General features: G+C 46.0%; 1 protein-coding gene across 7 annotated transcripts in view; it reads right to left on the reverse strand.

Annotated features, from left to right (window-relative positions):
• Window positions 1-19481, reverse strand: part of PLCB4 (phospholipase C beta 4) — a 185577-nt gene that overhangs the window by 22548 nt on the left and 143548 nt on the right. For all 7 annotated transcript variants that reach the window (XM_050972618.1, XM_050972619.1, XM_030235819.2 and 4 more), the window contains 9 exons: window positions 19141-19265; window positions 17176-17227; window positions 14831-14933; window positions 13095-13259; window positions 10214-10418; window positions 6438-6526; window positions 5902-6052; window positions 3239-3288; window positions 3072-3137 (listed from right to left, as the gene is read on the reverse strand). In XM_050972618.1, the coding sequence (XP_050828575.1) occupies window positions 3072-3137; window positions 3239-3288; window positions 5902-6052; window positions 6438-6526; window positions 10214-10418; window positions 13095-13259; window positions 14831-14933; window positions 17176-17227; window positions 19141-19265 (1006 nt within the window). The remainder of the gene's footprint in view (window positions 1-3071; window positions 3138-3238; window positions 3289-5901; window positions 6053-6437; window positions 6527-10213; window positions 10419-13094; window positions 13260-14830; window positions 14934-17175; window positions 17228-19140; window positions 19266-19481) is intronic.

A 19481-nucleotide genomic window follows, 5' to 3' on the forward strand; every position in this document is an offset into this window, starting at 1 on the left:
ACCATTAGGTCACTGGAGTTTTGATGGGCAATTTCCTTACAGCCTAGAAAATATCAGTGCACAAAGGGACAGTTCTGACAATGGAATTGAATCTGGTCTAGCCCTGTGGTATCAAACATTCCAGCTATTCCACCACAAGCACTAAAACTTTCCTTCTTTCTCTGAAAAATTAAAACCTGCAGTGAACCTCAAAAGTATGGTACATTTTAAAGCAATAATGGGGGAACAAAGTCCCCTTTTGGGATAAATGTCCATTTAGGTACAATTCTGAAGGTCTGGCCCACGATCCCCAGTGACAGCAGCACTCTCACCACTGAGAATGCTGCTGTCAGAAATCCCACCTTGTGGCAGACACCTCCTTTAGCAAGTGACAGCAAGCTGTGCAATACAACTTAACTTTCTGTTTTCCTTTATCAGAACAGCAGCTCATAGTGATGCAAATGTTTGACCAGCATGGAGAGCAGCAAATATTGAATTTACACTGCAACAGGAAAAATGCTTCTTTCATTCATGTTACTGTACTAATACCCCACTGCCCTGCATTTTATCCAATCGTGGCAAAAAGAACCTCATTAATTAAAAGACATTCATCCAGGACTTCATTTTTTATAGCTCTTTTTGCATCTTTTCCACACCTGCTATTCTGCTGCTCTTTATTATTATTTTTTAAACCTTTGCCTTACCACTGTTTGTGCCTCTAAAAATGCTAATTTAATGCTTGTACACTCACTTTTACCCAAACACTAATACCAATGCTGCAATGCTTTCAATAATCTAGCTCTGGGCTGTGCCCCAGCACTCCAACATCTGCCAAGCCCCTCCCCAGGGAACACACCCAGCTTCCAGCATTGTGTCCAGAGTGGGACACTGAATTTGCTGCTCCTCAGAGGATTTAAAGGGAAACACTCTGATTCTGCCAATCTTAAACCAAGCCAGCCTCACCAGGGGTGTTTGCAGTGACCAACCAGGCAGGGAGAAATGGGGACAGTGAAAAGAGTGACTCAGGCTTGGCAACATCAGCCAGCCACAGGTGAAGTGACTGAGAGCATCTCTGGAAACACCCACTCCCCTCTCAGGGAGCAGAGCTGCCCAATTCTTGCCATAGCAGACTAAGAACAAACTCTGCAAAGCATGAGACTTCTGCCCAAACTCTAAGAAACATGAGTGGGTTTTTACAGCATCTTTTGTTTTCAAATGCAAAGCTCCAGCTGCTAACGTGTTCTAGGTTGATTCAGGACAGGTTTGCAGGTAAAAGTGTCCCCAGGTAGGTTCTGGTGATTTCCTCAAGCCCAGTGAAGCTGCAGACCTTCCACACGAATATACTCCCAAATGACATGTCCTGACAGCCTGAGGGCACAGTCCTGCCAGGGTTCTGAGAGGCCACCTGGCTGGTATGGACAGACTCAAAGCTGTCCACAGGAAAGGCACAGAGAGTCACATCCTGCTCCTCTGGGAACAGGGAGTGTGTGTGTGCAGAAATCCCAGCGCAGGCTAGTGAAGGGATAAATTCCCATAATAAATTCCCATTATGCAGACTGTTAATCCTGTCCAGTATCTCCCTAAAGCAACATAAATACTGTGCACAGCTGAAAACTGAGGTCTGGAGGATTCTCACTACAGAATACAAGGATGAGGAAATAAAAGGAAGGAACTAACATTTCCAGCTCAAAAATCCATGTTGCAGAACTTTATTTGTCTACACTCCCCTCATCTTTTGTACTCCTACTTCTGCATTGTGAAATGGAGATTTTTTTCATGCTAATTTTTACCAGGCTTTAATTCAAACAGTACATATTTTCAATGACAATATGAATGTGCAGCAGATGAATTTGGGGATTTAGATCAATTATGCAATTGTGGTTACTGTCTAGAACCATATTAAACTCCTCAAGGGGCACCTGTGACCATCCCTGCTGTGCCTGAGACTGCTAGAACTGCACAGCACAATCCTCTGTTGAGCTGCTGTGCTGGCAGAGAATAAATCAAGGTCATCCCTCACCACCCTTCCTCTTCTGCCTAGCCCAAAGAGCACAGAAACTACCTGACAGCTCTGAAAAATATGAAAATGAAGTAGGGGCCCATAAAAGCAGGCTGCTAAAAGTGAAGTTGGCTGACTGAGAAATGTCCTTTTCCTTGCCCAGCTGCCTGGGATGCCACCCCAGGTCATTCTCCTAAACAGCACTCACCACAGAACTTGATAAAGGAGAGGTATAAACTAAAGGTCACCATTCAGACACAGCAGCTGCTCTGTAGCTGAATGTAAGATATGGACAGTCATTCATCCTGGAGATTAAAGTTATTGCAGGGAATGCAGGCAGGAAAAACTCGACCTCAGAAGCAGCCAAATGCAGGTGTTCTTCTGGATGCATTGTTTAAAAAATGGCAGCTCTGCACAGTGTGCAGAAGTGACTGGACATATTCTTTCACCTAAGGCTCAGGTTACCAGAGCTGAGATTCAAGAGAAGCCATTCCTAACAAGGAGATTTTTTTAAAATGGTGACAATCACATGAATTTGCCAGCATTTTTCAAAAGCCAAACAGAAGGAATGGCACAGCACCAGTGGCTGATAGCTCCCTCCTGGACTGAGGTTTGGCTCATGTTCCTTGCTCCCAAGAGCACTCCTCTGCTCTTCAGCAATCCCAGCAGAGGATTTTGGGAGAATGCTATGGCAGCTGCTGGAGCCCAAAAGGCTGGAGTGCTGAACAGAGGGAAGTTACTGGAAGATAAGACCAAAGAACAGCAGCAGCAGGTTGGTGTGTGGGGAAGCCTGGCATTACTCCATTTTTGTTGGCCATAGTGCATCTTCCAAAGCCAGTTTTGGATGGAAAAGCATCAGACTTTTCTCTCCTTCAGCACCATGAGCAACTCCCTTGTGCTGACTTGCTGCAGCAGGTCTCAGGGGGCTGTGGATACACGAGAGGCAGCCCAGCTATGGGGTCCATTTCAAACACTCCTGCCTGTCTGGGGTCCAGCTGCCATCCCCTGGGCTTCCCCAGAACTGAATTAGGAACTGCCTGTGCTAGGGAGCAACTGCTGAAAGTCAGGCTCAGAGAACTCTTACTGATCATACCTTGGCATGCTTCTTCTTTAAGGCATTCAGCTCCTTCTGCTGCTTCTTTAAATGCTTTATATAAGCCTGAAAAAAGAGAAGCTGGGTCAATTCTTCTGGGGCCATATTGAATTTAACCAGGTAAAATCCTGGCTACTTTAACCAACCAAACTTGTGTCAATACTTACCTTCATCTGCTTTAAATCTTCTATCTTCACTTGAGGAATGAGGTCTATACCTGGGAAGGTATTGATACAGTTTATCTAAAGCTTCATACATACTAGTTTATCTCATATTCTAAATTTGAGTTTTACACAGCAACCTACATTTCACTTAACAATTAATTAATTAATGGTTTTCACCACATGAAAAAAATAATTACAGGCTAATGAGAAAATTGTTCATCAAGATCTAGCTAAAATCCGGAAATTTCCTTTTCCCATGCACTCTTCAATCAATTGCCTTGTGGAAAAAATGGAATCAATGAGTGTGTTTTAATCTCTTACAGTTCTGAAGTGTCAAAACACAGCAGTCTAAGAATTGAGAAAAGGCCATTTTTGCAAACTCAGCAAACCATTCATGAATATTAAAACACCTCAGGAATTTTGGTTCCTAGCTGGAGCTTGCTCTGGCACCACCTCTTGCAGTGGGGAGGTTTCTTGGGTAGGGCTCTACATGACTACAAAACTGGGGCTAGGTGTGCTTCTCCCCAGCTTAAAACAGGAGGGAAAATCAGCTTGCAGCCTGCGTGGTAACAGAAATAAAATCTGCATTTTGCTTCACAGCAGGCTATGGGAAAAGGAGCAGAAGTGTGCTCCAAGAGTAAAGGAGAGGTGAAAAATGAAGGAGAAACAGAAAACCAAAAGAAGTGAAAATTCTAATGAAATTTCAATCACACAAGACTACCAGTACTATGTAGAATGAAAATGAAATTAATGAAAATGTTTTGGTCACTTTAACTGCAATGCAAACAAAACCTGATCTCATTTAATATTTATGCTTTAATACATGCTTTGTGACATATTAAGTGCTTTTTAAAACCTCCTGAGCACATCCTACATGTAAGTGTTAATAAAAATGCCAATACAATGCCATGAGAGCTGTAATTTTCAGGTTTTCCTGAGGTTTCACACAGAAATGTTGGCCTGTGTATAAACATAATGCAGACATATTTAGTTAACTGCTCTTAATAATGTCTATGGACTGTAAGATTTCCCTGGCCTTGGAAAGGACTTTCTGGCTTTTAAGGTGAATTTAACTGGAAAATGCTCAGACACTGTAAAAGGGAAAAAAAACGAGGGGGGGAGGAGAGGCAGGCAATCTCCTTAGGGAATATGAAATTTTCTTTTTTTGGGAAGTATATAAATTTTCTTTTTTTGCTCAAGTATATGGTATCAACATTAGTCTAGCAAATGAGACAGGAGCAGATGTAGGCACAGATAGAGGCTGAAGTTTCCAAACCCACAGGTGATCTGACTCTTACTGAAAACCTGAGACCAACAAAACCCCATTCTTGTGCATTTCAATGCCTTCCCCATTTGCTGCTCAAGTAGTGTCTAACAGCAAGATGAGCTGTGTATTTTAGCAGTGCTAGAATCACTCAGATCCTAGTGAATCACAGAGATGAGAAACACAAACTAAGGAGCATTCCATGGGGTACAGAAATGAGCAGCTCTATTTTAACATGCAAGAATAGGGATGGAAACTGCAGTCAGGAGACCTCAGGCCTGCATCAGGCTGCTGGGTTTCTAAGCAGGCTTCCTCAGGATGTTATTTGAAAGGATTTACTGCATAGAACCACTGGACAGAACATTCCCTCAGCTGTCCAGGCCTGGCTCCATGGCCAGCAGGAATCTGTTGTCACCCCAGCAGATTTCATGCTTGATTAATGCACACCAACACTTGTGCCCCTTGGCCATGGCAGGTGAAGAGTGAAAACACCTCTCTGCATGAAGTGCCCTGGGGGTCACACCAGGGAAGAGCTGCTCAAAGAGCTCAGGTGCCAGAGACAACCTGAGGCTTTGGTTCACTGCCAGAGAAATGGCACTTGGCTTCCCAGGAGATCCCTTCCCCAGAGTGTGCCCAGCCATGAGTGCTTAAATCTGAGACCAGGAGCCCTCTGTGCTCCTCTTCCCTCCCGGCAATACCTCTGGGCCAAGCAGAGAACCACATCCTAATTCTTGTGGCCCACTCACAGAAATATCTATTGTCCTTCATTCAGCTGTACAAATTTGCTTTCTCACTTCATCTTCATTATCTGTGACGATATGGGAGAAACAAAAACTCCCATTTGACTGTACAAAATGACTTTGTAGAGTGAACGGTGAAGAGTTAGGAAAAATTATTCACTTATAAATGAGCACATCTGAATTTTTTTTCCCAAAAACATGCCATTTCCATTATCACTATTCAGAGTAAAACCACACTGTGAAAACATTTCTAATTGTTGGGAAATCTCTACAGAATCCAGTGAATTCTAAATACCTTTAATTACTTAACTCTGCAAGCCTGCCAAGGGATTTGTGAGGGGAGAAAAAAAAGCAGCAGAGTTTCTGTGGACTATGCCAGACAACAGTCACTCCTGTAGGCACTGCTCCAGGAATCCTTACTAGTGAGCTATTCCCAGAGCCATGCAGGTGATGGGTGCAGTGCACACAGAAAATCAAACCCCAGCTGTGCCCAGGGTGTGCAGCTCCACCAGGAGGGCACTCTGTGAGTAAAGCTGCACTGCCCTCACAGCTGCCAAAGGGAGGCTGCTAAGGATGAGTGTGTCCCAGAATGACAGCTCCCTGCTGGCAGAGTGCTGCTGTGGGGCCCTGGGAGCCCCAGAGCACTGGCAGGACCTGGGTACCTTTCTTGGCGTCGGTGCCAGCGCCCAAGCCCGCGGTGGTGCTGGGCCGGAGCTCAGAGCTGCTCTGAGGAGTCACACTGGCCTTGGGATTGTTGGCCTTCCCTTTCCTGTCGTTCTTGGAGGTGTCATTGGGTACATCAGCTATGTCACTCTGAAAGAGACAGCAGGACACACCGATTGTTCTTTGGCCTGTGCTGTAACAAGTGGGAACATTTCTGGCTTACTGTAAACAGAATGAAATTGCAACATATTTTCAAACAACACCACAGAAAAGCGTTTGTAACCTATCCCAAGTAGCTACTTACTAAAATACAACTCGGTCCCCACTTATTAAAATCTCTCCTCCTAAAGGAGGTACTAATGTGATCCATGGAAAGCCAGTGAGTATTTCAGTAACTGACATAAGGCAGACAAAAAAGCTTATATTTGAAAATGAGAAGGGATAAGGTGCATTGACTGGAGAAGGACCAGTTCACTTTAAATAAAGAACACAGCATGGACACAAGTGGGTTGTGTTTGTCATCCATTCTACTCACAGTTTCAATGCCCATAGCTCTCATTTGGTCTGCTCTTTTTTCTGTGATAGACAAAAATTTCTTTGGATCTGATAAAGCATCCACGATATCTGTAAGGAAAAAAAATAATTGTGAGCTGTGGAGGCATCTGGAAATGAGTATTTTACAAAAGCTTGGTTCTATCCCTGTTACTATGAGACATGGCTTGCAACAGGAGTCCAGCTTTCTGTAGGGAATTTGGCAGGGCTGGAAGTGCTTATCCCACAGCACCTGGAACATGGAACAGCTCTTAATGCACCAAGGTGTGGTTTTAATCCAGGAACCTGATTTAAAAAACCCCAGTGACTCTGTCAGACTGCTCTAACTTCCTCCCAGTTACTGACTGCACAATTTGGGACCAGGATGGGATCTCCTGAGCCACAGAGCACTAACTCTGTCCCTTGGCTGAGGGGTGCTGACTGACTGGGGACTGCAGGGAATTGCAGAAAATGCCACTGGATTTCCTAGCTAAAGAGCAGCTTCAGGTGGATTAAAGCAATCAGGTAAATCTATTCTCAGCAGCCTTTGTGATATTCCATGCTTGGGCCATGACAGGCTGTGGAATGGCTTTTCTAGGCATGACCAGCACCTGAATCTTGCATGTGACACAGCACCAGCAGTGGTAGCACAGCCCTGGCTACCACACAGATCACTGATTCTGTTTCCCAGGGTAGTGATAAATGTGCAAGCACGGCTTCACTGCCTGACAAAGTCCTGGGAATTTTTTACCTGCATTTCAAATTATCTCTTCCTGTGCTTAACTCCAAGAGACAAAAAAGAAGTGAAAATATCCAACCCATCAAGAGGTTTGGCAAGGAACTTTTTGTTCAAAGCAGGGGCTGGGCAGTACCATCCCCCTCCCAACCTGAGCTGCAGAATGCTCCTCTGAAGCCACAGCTCAGACAGGCCTCCCACTCCCACAGAAGTTGTATTAAACACTCAGCACTGCCCTTGAGATCTGTTTGTCCACACCAACAGGTCATCTCCAGCAACTGCTGTGACCCACTGATGTCTCCTGAAACTTACTGCACACAGACCAAAGCTGTGCAGGATTTATAGCTGAGCCCTGGGTGTTTGTCCCCTCCCTAACCCACTGAGGATGTCCTTTTGTCCTTGTCAGTGCAGCCCCAGGGCTACCCTGGCAGCACAGGCTGCAAACATCTCAGTTTCACCTGGGAGCTGAAGGCAGGAGCTGCCAGGTGAGGCTGCCCAAGGTGTCTGGGAGAGCAGCCCCTCTGTGGCTGTGCCAGGGACCACAGCAGCACCTGCCCAGGCTCAGCCCTGCTGGGGGAGCTGACCCACCCTGCCCTCTGCTCCTGCCCCCTCTCCCAGGGAGCTGAGCTGGGCTGGGCAGGGCAGCAGCATCCTGGGGGAGAGCTGCAGTTAACTCCACAACTCTCAGAGTCACTGCAAGAGTGCACCCAGCACCAACCTGACAGCCAGGCTTACTCACTGCACAGCTCCAGAATAGAAATCTGGAGACTGCTGCTTCATTTGCATCACTTTGTGCCATTATTGTGGTTTTACTGGGGGCTGATGCAAATAAACCACAAGAAACTGCAAAGCTATAAAATAAAAAAGGAAAGCACATCTTTGAAAGCCTACAATGCATCACCTTCTCTAGTTATTATTCAGGGCACATTTTAAATCTTACTCATACAGGTTAAAAAGACAAAAAAGAAAGAAAAAAGAAAGTAGGCAGCTACTGACTTGAGCTGTACCTTCCTACAGGTTTGCTAGAACAACCATGGAGATCCTAATGATGGCTCATAAAACAGTGAGAGGCTCACTGCAGAAGATAAGTGATTAAAATCCACATGCCAGCAGAATGCTCATGATTCCACCTGGGTGTCAGAAGTTACTGCCAGGTGTTCCCCATGCTGCTGCTCTGCATCAAGGAGGAAAACACAGCCAGCCTGTCTGGGGAGGGAGAGCAGAGCTGATTTAGCTCCTGCTCATATGGAGGCTGCTGCTGCCATGCTGACAGCAACTACAAGCCCAGCCCTCCTTCCAGCAGCACTTTACTGCAGCAGCCCTGGTGCTGAGGGGAGCAGTGCTTTCCCACCTCTATCAAACAAACCACCCACAGCACTGCTGGCACTGTGGCACACCACTTGCAAACTCTAAACTGCTGTTGAAATTCTCTTGGGAAAACCAGTCTTTCCCTTCTGCAGGTGCACAATGCAGTTAAAAAAATGAATGAAACAAATATTTTTTCCTTGTGGGTCCAGCACACTCAGCAGCTCAAGCCACATGGAACACAGTGCTAAGTTTAAATTCTGTTCTTAGGAAAAGTCTGGTGCCACTGAACATCAATCCCAAATCAGAACCACGTCCTTAGCTGAGAAAATATTTCAAGTGAGTCATTTGCTGCCAAGAGCTTCAGTTCAGGTAAGAATTAAAGGGCACACTCAACATGTCTCTCAGACTGATGGGTCAATTACCCTTGAGAAGCTCAGCTTTGGGCAGAAGCTCACACTCCTCTGGAGACAAAGGTTAAACACTGGGGATGACACGTGCTGCACAATGCCATGCTGGGGCTCCAGGGCCCGTGGCAAACCTCCAGCTGAGTTGCCAGAAACCAGGATTCCACGTGTGAACCACACAAAGGCTCCTGTAACACTTTTTTCCCATGAAATGTTGCTACTGAAGTCTCAGCCTGTTAATTTTTTAAAGGCTGGATAAGCACCAGACTTGAAGACAGGTTAGGTCAACCTTCCCTTCCTCCAGTTTCTACTGTGGAAATCACTCAGAGAAGTGCAGCCATTCTTTGCATGGCAGCAGCTTTGAAACAGGTTTTGTGAAGAGAAAAACACTGGTTTGATCAATATCTTTCATCAGCAACCCCTGAGGTAATTGCTGCAGAGTCAGAGCTCCAGCATTTTGTGCAATTCCTATTTTACAGTTTTAAATGATTTATGTATTGTCCAGTGCACAAGCAAATTTCATCTGGGGTGCAGAAGCCCTTTCTGTCAGGGGGAACTAAGCATTACACAGGTTGTAGTGGTGCAATGATTATTCTCAGCTCTTTGCTCCCACACACACCTGGCAATTTGCCCCTGCTCAGAATAAGTGACCAGAGCTCTGCCAACCTGATCGTGGAAATGGCTCACATGAAAATAACTTTCCTGAGAACCCAAACCATTTAAACCACACTAAAGACATGTAAAATTGGGAGAGAAACATGCAGAGACGTTCTGGATGCTGAATTATCTCACTGACCTTTTACAAAAACACGCCAGTTTTCCCAAGAATACAGAACTGGTTTTGTTTGGAAGAAACTATGTTTCTGCATGCATGTTTTTATATTTCTAGGCCAATTAATACAGATAAAGCATATCCTAACCTTACAGATATTTATGTCAGACAATATGTAATAAAATAAAAGACTCTAAATTGTCAACAGAGAAAACCAAATTGAGCTAAGTAGTAGTAGCTTATTTTCCACATTATTTTCTCATTTTAATACACCAATGCTTTTATCATCAGCAGAGACAGGCATTGGTCAAAAAGCAGATCTCTCCCCTCGTTATCCAGGGGTTCCAAGGAGTTGCAGAAAGTCAGGAATAGTGAATGTCCCAGTTACAGAAAGTCAGGAATAGTGAATGTCCCAGTTACAGAAAGTCAGGAATAGTGAATGTCCCCATCCTCCAGCCCTGCACGTGTGCTCCTGGCTGGCACAGCGCCCCTGGAGCCCCCCAGGACTTGCCCACCAGCACTCAAGAGGCAGAGCACAGCGAGCCAGAGGCTGACCTCACCTCCAAAGCCATCAGGCACGTAGGTTTTGAGCACAATGTTGCAGAAGACGGTGGGAAGAGAAAGGGGCTTGTTGCCCTCGTTGCGCAGGGAAATGTGTCGGTAACCTGCCTGCAGCCCGTCCAGAGGCAGGATCCTCTGGCCAATCAGCTTGTTGTTGTCATCATACACTGCTATTCTCAGGACAGCAAGGTCAGGCAGGATAACCTGGAGAGGCACAGAGCACACACATGTCATGGCACTGCCAGAGCAGATCCCTCCTGGGCATCAGCTCGGCGCCAGAAACTGCCAGCACTGCAGGACCCCAGGCTTCAAAATGAAATCTTTCCTAGAAAAGCATTTGTCACCCTAAATAACGGGTGGATTTCAGGTGATGTAAATCCTGGAGCTCACAGTTACACCAGCTAAACACTCTGTGTGTTCATTTCTCATGACTGAAGACTGGTGGCAGTGATAAGAAGGCAGGTAAATACTGCATGGGAAATGACAGATACAGCAGCAACCAAAGGGCAGGGAGTGCTGGATCAGGGGGAATTATGACAGAGATGGGATTTGGGAGGCATCCAAAAGGGCAAGGAGAGTGCAAGCACAGGCTGCTGGGGAAGTCTGAGCTGCTGCACTGTGTGCTGCCAGCAGAGGTGGCTGGGCTGCACTCAGGGCTCAAGGCATGCACAGAGCAGGGATGCTGCAGCCTCCTGCCCTGCCCAGCTGGGCTGACAGGACAGGAACAGAGATCCCCTGCCCTCCCTGCAGCAGAGGGGCTGCCTCTGTGCATGCAGCACTCAGGAGGAGGCAGACCAGCAGAGTGCAGCTCCTCTGCCAGCCCACCCCAACCACACACTGGGAAAGATCCCCCTCCTTCCATACCTGGTGCTACTCACCAAGGCCTGTGGGACAGAAGGGAAGAGCTCAGGGAGCTGTGTCTGCCTGCTCCCTGCCACCTTCCCCTGCCACTCCCACTCTCAGCCTTGGGGGCACAGAGTAAAGGCTGCTTTTGGTCTCTGAAGCCATGGGAGCAGATACCCCCATGGATATCCTGCTCTACTCAACCACAGCTCTGCACTCCCAGCACAGGCCACCACCAGCAGCTGCTCCCTCCTCCCCTCACACCACAGAGGGACAACACAGAACCCAGGTCAGAGCGACTGGGACTTTATTGGAACTGAAATAAAAATGAGAAAACAAGACAGGAGAACAATCCAACACAGTACCTGAGAACAACTGTGTGGGGTTAAGCATCAGCCTGAGGAGGACACTGCAACCCAGGCAGGGCAGGTGAGATCTCTCCCCTAGAGGGCACAGATCAGCACATCTTTCATTACACCATGCTCTCTGACACAGATTTGCCAGGGTGGGGACTGAATTTATTGTTCCCTCTGCATTCATTTGTTCTGTTGTTCCCTGCTAAGCACTTCCACCCTCTCACGATGTTTTAGCACTGCACCCCGTGCCTCCAGCATCTCCAGCTGGAGGAACCCTTCCTGCTGTGCTCCTGCCACTCACCTGCTGGATCTCCAGTGGGAGCTGAGTACATTGCTAAGCTCTGATTAGGGCCTGAGGTGAATAAAAATATTCTCCTGGCTGACCTACGAGTTCAAGAGAGCGTGTGACCACGGGATTGCTCACTGGAGAGCAGTAATGAGAAATACTGCCCTCATCTCTGTACCCACGGCCCAGCACACAGGCTGCACTGGAATTTCTGGCCCTTTTGATATAGAAATCAGACAGCAGCAGATGCTGGCCACATGGCCAGCAAGCCACGGGCAGCCACACTTCTTGTACATAAGCATCTTCCCTGTGCTCCTCACACACAGAGAAAAGCACCTGAAGTCACATTCCTTCCAGAATATGAGTTCAGAAAAAACTCTTGTGTCAACTAAATTTCTCTTCAAAACTGGCTATGCTGTCAGGAAAGCAGATGAAGTGTGGAATGTACCCAAGTGTGAAGAGTTATCACCACTCGGCACCAAGTCTGGCACTCGGACTAGAAGCCTGAACTTTGGGATAAAAGAGCAACAATTCTGCATGACAACAAAACAGGTGTAAGCAAAACAGATGTTATCCAAAACAGCACTGTGACACATGTAGTCTGGATGAGACTCCAGGCAACAGAAGAAAAATAAAATAAAAAAAAATATATATATGTGTGTGTGTATCATATATATATATAAAGACTGAGAGATAAAAACTGAACACGGACAAATGGTCTCTCTCTTTAAATCCCCCATGCCAAGAAAAAAAGGGTTGTTTTTTCTTTCAGTATTGGAAAAAAAGAAAAAAATAAAGAAGAAGGTACATGATGCACATGGACTACTGAAGGAGGGAGCTGGCAACACGCCTGAGGAACACAGCACCCTTCCAACTTTTCCATGTAATGACATTGACCTTAGCTTTGGATGCAGCATCTCACCTGCCCTCTGGGCTGAAGGAACAGTGCAAGATAGCAGCCACTGCCAGGGCAGGGAAGAAGGAATCTCCAGGGAATGATGGTGTCCACCAGCGGGGCTCACTCTGAGCAGACTGCATACCTTGAACACAGGCATGGTCACAGAGGAGGTGGCTACCTCCAAGTGGGAGGAGGAAGCAAAGGGGAGGAAAAAGCCAAATGGAAACAAAAACAACAAAAAAAAATCATGTGACAGCTACAGAGGTTATCCGTTAGAAAAATAAAACCAAAGCAAAACCAGAAAGAAAGCAGAACCAAATCAAGGCAAAACCAAGCGGGCTCCTGAAAGCTGCCTTCAGCTTTCCGTGTTCACAGCAGCAAGCAGGGCCCTAGGAACCCTGGCCATGGAGCAGCAGCGGTCCGGGCCAGCAGGGAGGGCTGGCTGAGGAGGGCAGGGCAGCCAGGGCCAGGCTGGGCTCTCACAGATGCCACCCTACCTTCCTGAAGACAAAGGACTCCTCGTTGTAGACGGGGTTCAGGCCGTTGTTCATCACCATGCGCGTGCGGAACTCCTTGCGGATGGTGTCCGTGGGCAGCCCGTACATGTCCACCTCCACGTAGGTGCCAATCTTCTTGTCGGACAGGAACTGCCCAGAGATCACCTGCAACACAGCAGCACAGCGAGGAGAGGCACTGCAGAGCAGGGACATGGTGCTCACTCCTACTGGCACTGCTCTGAGGAATGCTCCACAGCCGACAGCTGCGTTCAGCTCCTGGCGTGCCAACAGCGTGCTGCCAACTGCACCTCCAGGAAGAGCTCCTGTGACCAGACATGGAAACACAGCCTTCACCTGAAATGGTGGCACAGCAGCATCTCACAGATGCATTCACTGTATGAGAACACTGAATGGAGCAACCAGAGCGGGCACTGCTCTTCTACAACTTCTACCACTCTGCTCAGAAGCACTTTTTACTAGGGTACATCTCGAGCACAAGAGCTGAAAGGAAACCATTGCTCTGCTTTCACTCAGGGGAAGGTTTGAAACTAATCACGGGTCAGTCTGACTCCATATTGTGTGTCTGGAAAGTGCAGGATGCTCAAAAAGTGAAAAACCCAAACCCCACAGGATTCCTCAGTGCTGTTAGAGATACAAAGACTTGTTGCCATTTCACCCCAAGTCAAGATTAATCCAGCCACAGCAGGTGATTACTCCAGGGGAAATTTTTATTTCACCAGAAAGATCTATTACTTAAAAATACAGCTAATGTTTTCATGACTACAATCAAGGAGGGAAGAAAAAGACTGAAACATGATTTCACAGAACTAAGCTCATTTCAAATCCTGTTGCTCCCAAGACCTAACATCCTTCTGGGGAACACTCTGGATAACAGATGTGAAAAGTTTTGTGGCTGAGGGGTATCATTGCTGGCTTTTGCTCCACTCAACTCCTTAATTACAAAATTTGCATGGAATTTTATAGTTTTAGTCACAAAAGAAAAGTAACTGTCAAAATGTATGACCCAGGAACCATCTGATCCCACTTCCTTCTTGGAGGGACTGTGCTTTGATGACCATTTAAGAAAAACAACATTAGTAAAACATGCTTATTCTTCTAGAGGTGCAAATGGAGCTTAGTTCAGCATCTGGAATGTGTGAGGAATGCCTGGCCAGCACAGGTGTGGAACTGAAAGGCAGCCCTTGGAAAATGCTAAATGAAAGCTGAAGCCTTTTGCTCAGGTTTTACAATTGTCAGCCTCCTCCCAGAACTGGGTACCTGGCCATGCTGTAGAACTGCAGCAGGAGTTTCATGGACTTTGTTACTCACAGGTAACTCCAGAGTAAGGGCCTGCCTCACACCAACCATTTCCCTCCATTCATTCTGCAGATATCCTGTCCCTGTGTGCTCAGACTCCTCCCTGCTCTGTGGGGACAAGTGATGCTGTGCAATTTCACACTGTGCATGGCAAGGAACTCCACTCCTTTACCTGTCTGTGTGGGCTCGTGGATCTCAAAAAGCCCATTGTGCCAGAACACCAATGTGCAGTAACAAGACATCGTTTCCAATTCTATCATACTCCACTCAGACCAAGGAAACAGCAACATTAAAAAAGACAAAAAAGGAAACAATGTGCTGAAATCTGCCCAGTGCAAGCCCACTGAGTGCATATCTCCTATTTCTGATGATTCTGAATGTGCTTTGGGGAGTGAAGGCAGCTGTCTCTGCTGCTTTACCTGCACAGAACACGTTGCAGCAATAACCCCATCTACAGGAGTTTCAGAGAACGGGTCGAACGTCCTGTCCGGCCGCCGCATGAAATCTGGCTTCAGCAGGTACCTTAGTGCAGGGGAAGAAGAGAAAATGATCCTCGACTGCAAATTAAAATGGTGTTAGATGCAAATGAAATGGATGTTCTCCCTTTAAACAGTGAGCTCTCCTAAGCAGTGCAAAATACAGACTCTTTCCAGCTGCAAGTGTGAGGAAGTAAAAGAAAGCATTACAGTGGTGTGGAGCACATTGCAGTTGTTAGATAAACACTAATTTTCATTTTGAATTACCAGCTACTGAGAGATGGAATCAGTGCGGGATTTTAAGATAAAAATAAATGTAATATAATCAAGGACATTTCAAAACAACTGAATAATACAGTTTAAAAATACAGGGAGTCACCATGTAATAAACCACAGATGCTCTCATTTGTTTTAATTCTTTAACACTTTGGAAAAGCACAGAGGGATTTTTCAATTTTATTTTTCCAGATGAAGCAGTTCCTTACCGTTCAAGACTCATACACTCAATTTTCAGCTTGAAGCTGATTTTTTCATTGTGGTTATGAAACCTTGGGGGAAACAACTGCTAATGTCAGTGCTGACAGATTGTTAATTATAGCAGCATGAAAGGTACCACCACAATAACACTCACAATGCCTCCCTGAGGACCTCACACTGCATCAACACATCAACGAAGCCAATTTGTGCTCTGGTGCACCAAAACCCAAGGATTCTGCCACCAAAATGAAACAGCAGTGCATCACTGCAGAAAGGCTGCACATTACAGACATCCTCTTCCACCCATGGAAGGAAATGTGCAACTGGCAAAATCTTGCTAATTCTGTGACCCTGACAGCAAAGCTGCTAGAAGATGAATTTTTCCCCACCCTCAGTCTCTCTAGTGAATACTGGTACACAGTATGATAAAGGCCTAGGCAGAATTCAGGGATTAAAAATGCTAGAAAAATTCCAGTGGAAAGAATGCCAGTGTTTTCATCTTAATAACACTGTTTCTGTTTGGAAGTAAAATTACTCTTTTTTCTTCCATTAATGAAGTGATTTCTTAATATTTGGTTAATTGAAAGCAGGGTGGGGGAGAAGGCAACTAACTCTCCTTAGCCTCTGTTTTCAGCCTGCTGCAATGAAAAAGGCTGAAATGACCTCGTTTGATCAGCATGAAAGCTGCAAATCTGAGAAAAGAGGAGTACAGGCAGAAGGAAATGCTCAGTTTTTCACTTCCCTTCTGTGACTGAAACACCACCTCATTTACAATGCATATCAGAACACTACCATGCACTACCACCACATGATTATCAAAGCACTGATCTAAGAATCCAGGAATTTGGTTGATAATTTTGCCTGTCCTTCAGAGAATTTGGCAAAAGCAAGCAGGTACTCTTTTACTAAGCTGGTGGGTCCAACAAGAAAGGAACCAAACTCTGCCATAAGAAAGCTTTGGTTTTCTTCTGCTCTTGTTGTTTTGACTGAAATCCCAGAGAGTGCACCTTGGTCAAAGCCAAGAGCCTCTCCTGGAGTGCTCACAGCTGCAATAAAGGCAGGGGATGGCCAAGCACTGTGTCCTTTCTGCAAAGGAGCAATTTTACCAAGCTCCATCTAGTCAGACTTTCTGTCTGAGTGAGATCTGCAGCAGTAAAAGAGCAGCTCCTTCCCAGGAAGAGTCTGCAGATTCTGATGTGCTTCTGGACTGTCCTCTCCTGTGATTCATTAAACTTCTCCTCTTCCCCTGCTGCTAATGACCAGGCTATCCTATTAAGGCCCCTGCTCAACATGTGAGAAAAATCTGTCAGCATCCCTTGAACATCCTTTGTCATGCAAAAATCATGAGCAAGAACTTAGATGAAACACTTCAGGACTCTCTGTGAAATCTGTGCTCCAATTAAGAGTGCATAGGTTAAATATATGTTCCCTGTGTGTTCAGATTCCACTTGTCCAAGTAAATTTGGCAATTCTGTGAACTGTGCAATCAATCTCCACTCTGAGGCAGATCTTCAAAGAAAGGCTGAGAACAGAAGGTGGGGATGGATTTGAATAACTGTGTACAGTATTCATGATCTTCATAATATGAACACAATGCCTCTTGGATCCTATTTAAAATCTGGGCATAATTAAAAACATATTCATTAGAATGCTTCCTTCTGGGGGATAATTCTCCCTGAACTCTGATTTCTACTCCTCACCTAGCATCCCATTTTCCTTTTGTAACACGTAATTAATAGTGACAAAATCTTATTAAAGCCTCAGCAAAGGGCCCTGATGCACAGGGACAGCAGTTTAAATCCATCACTCACCCGCACGATCCATTGTACTCAAACTTTCCCTGATTCAGCTGCATTGCCAAATCTGCCAAGAGAGAGAATTTACTCACTTTCCTGCTGAACAATGCAGATCATGAACTAGATCAGAAAATATGACTGGTTTTCCAGAACAATAAGTTTAAATAAAAATGCATACAAACCCATCAGAAATAATAGGAAGCAACAGGAAAACTTCCTGGTTTTTTCACAGGAGTAACAGCTTTACCAAGCATGCTGAAGTCCATGCTGTGCCTAGGAAACAGTGTCTCCCTGAATTCAAACACACTTGGATGGCAGGGAAGCAACAACTGTGGACAGGCCAAGTGCCTGGGATGGGATTTCCATCACCTAACCTTTGGTATCCACAGTGCAGATTTGTGTCCACGTTTCTGCAGACCACTTTGAATAACAGAGGGATGCAGGAGCTCTAACAGTGCAAATGACCTCAGAATAACAAATACACCAGAGGAGACATCCTTGAAGAATGCATTCCATCACACTGACAGCCACCTCTGATGAAGCTGCCTGCAGCCTGATATCTCAAAGAAGGTGAGGTGCAAGTCCCACTGGTTTTCTGTGGACTGAGTTGAATAAAATACCACACCAAGAAACCACAAAGATCACAGCAGCACTGCTTAGTTTCAACATTTGAAAGCATGTGAGTTTTGGCGAGTGCACTGTTACAGCACTTGTAGAGGGAGACACATCATGAACATGTAACAACCTCCCTCTCATCCAACCCAACTGTAGAAAGCTGCAGAAATGTTTTCCTGCAGCTTTCTACTTACAAGAGAATACAATCTGGTTTAGCAACAAAACAGGTATTTCTCTTGCCCAACTGACTGTACCTTCAAAGGGAACAAAATCTGTTCTGCTGGTGCTCTGATCCACAAAATACAAGACTGTCCTATGCCCATACCAGTTATTACTGGAGTTACTGGGCAGCTGTGACTTTTATTTCCTCAGTCATGCTGACAGCACAGCTGGATCACAGGAGAGGAACACAGGAAAGTTGCTCACTTCCACTTAGACAGCTACTGCTCTTAATGTGCAATATGAAGGGGTTGGGAATGACATGCAGTGGGCAGAGGCAGTGCTGGGAGCAGAGTGAGGTTTGTATTTCTTCTCCAGCCTCCCTGGCATGCCCACTAGAGTGCTCTGCAAGCAGCAGATTCCAGCACATCCCCTCTCCTGTTTCCTCAGCTGGTGAGCCTGGGGCACAGCTTTGCAGAGCAGAACTCAGGGGATGACCATGGGGAATGTCTGCTGTACCAAAGACACTGTTCAGGGAGGGGGAAGTGAGCACAAAAGCACTGCCACAGCCAGAAAAAGGCAATGGGAAATGGGTCTGCTATGTATCTGACTGAAGACATTTCTAGATGAACTAAAAATCCCCATCAAAACAACAGAAAGCCTGCCCTGCTACACTCACACCTTCACTGAACAGGAACAGTGCATCTTCTCTCAGATCACCCTGTGGAGAGGCATTTCCATTCCCTGGCATCATTCTCTCAGCTGGGATCTCAAACCTGAGCACGTGACTGCTGACACTTCCCAACAACTGGTCTAGAAATGCACTTGTCACACAGTCATTACTTTTTACCATCTTAATCAGTGCACTCCATCTTTGCTTTGCAGACATGCACCCAACTGTGCCAGAGCTGTGTTTTGTGAAAGCACTGCTTTCCCTGTAATTAACACTTTTCATTAATAAAAGCCATTGCTGTGGGAAGATGCAGTACTCCATTATTTTTCCATAGAAGAGGACTGAATTTTCCTTGTGTGCATGGCTGTTTTTATTGCTCCTTGTCTTACGCTCCCATGCTCCCACCCCGCTGGATTATTCAGCCATATGTCTGTTTCCTGCAGAAATGCCAGCAGCAAACCCATGGCATCTGTCTGCCAGCCACTGCCCAGGCCATTCTTTGGGAGGGAGGGTCACTGCTCGTGGCTGCCTACCTGGGGTCTGATAGTTCAGTGAGACCATCTGGCAGCCAGCGTTCCAGAAAATCTGAGGCATGTAATTACTGGAGTCCACACGGCCCCCCTTGGGGTAAATCCGACTCATCTGCCGCTTGTTGTAGCTGCAGAATTCATCAAGGAGATCAAACACAACATCACAGAGGGGCACATGGCCTGGGACCTCCAGCATTCCAACAGCAAAACACTCCTCTCCTGTTACTGACACTATTTCTCCTTCCTTTCCCTCTGCAGACACCCAGCACCGAATGTACAGAGGTAAATGCACTGCTTTACTCAGCACTGGTAGGAAAGGGGCATCAGGAGGTGAAAGGATACTT

This window comes from Serinus canaria, chromosome 3 (assembly GCF_022539315.1).
Source record: "Serinus canaria isolate serCan28SL12 chromosome 3, serCan2020, whole genome shotgun sequence".
Classification (NCBI taxonomy): Eukaryota; Metazoa; Chordata; class Aves; order Passeriformes; family Fringillidae; genus Serinus; species Serinus canaria.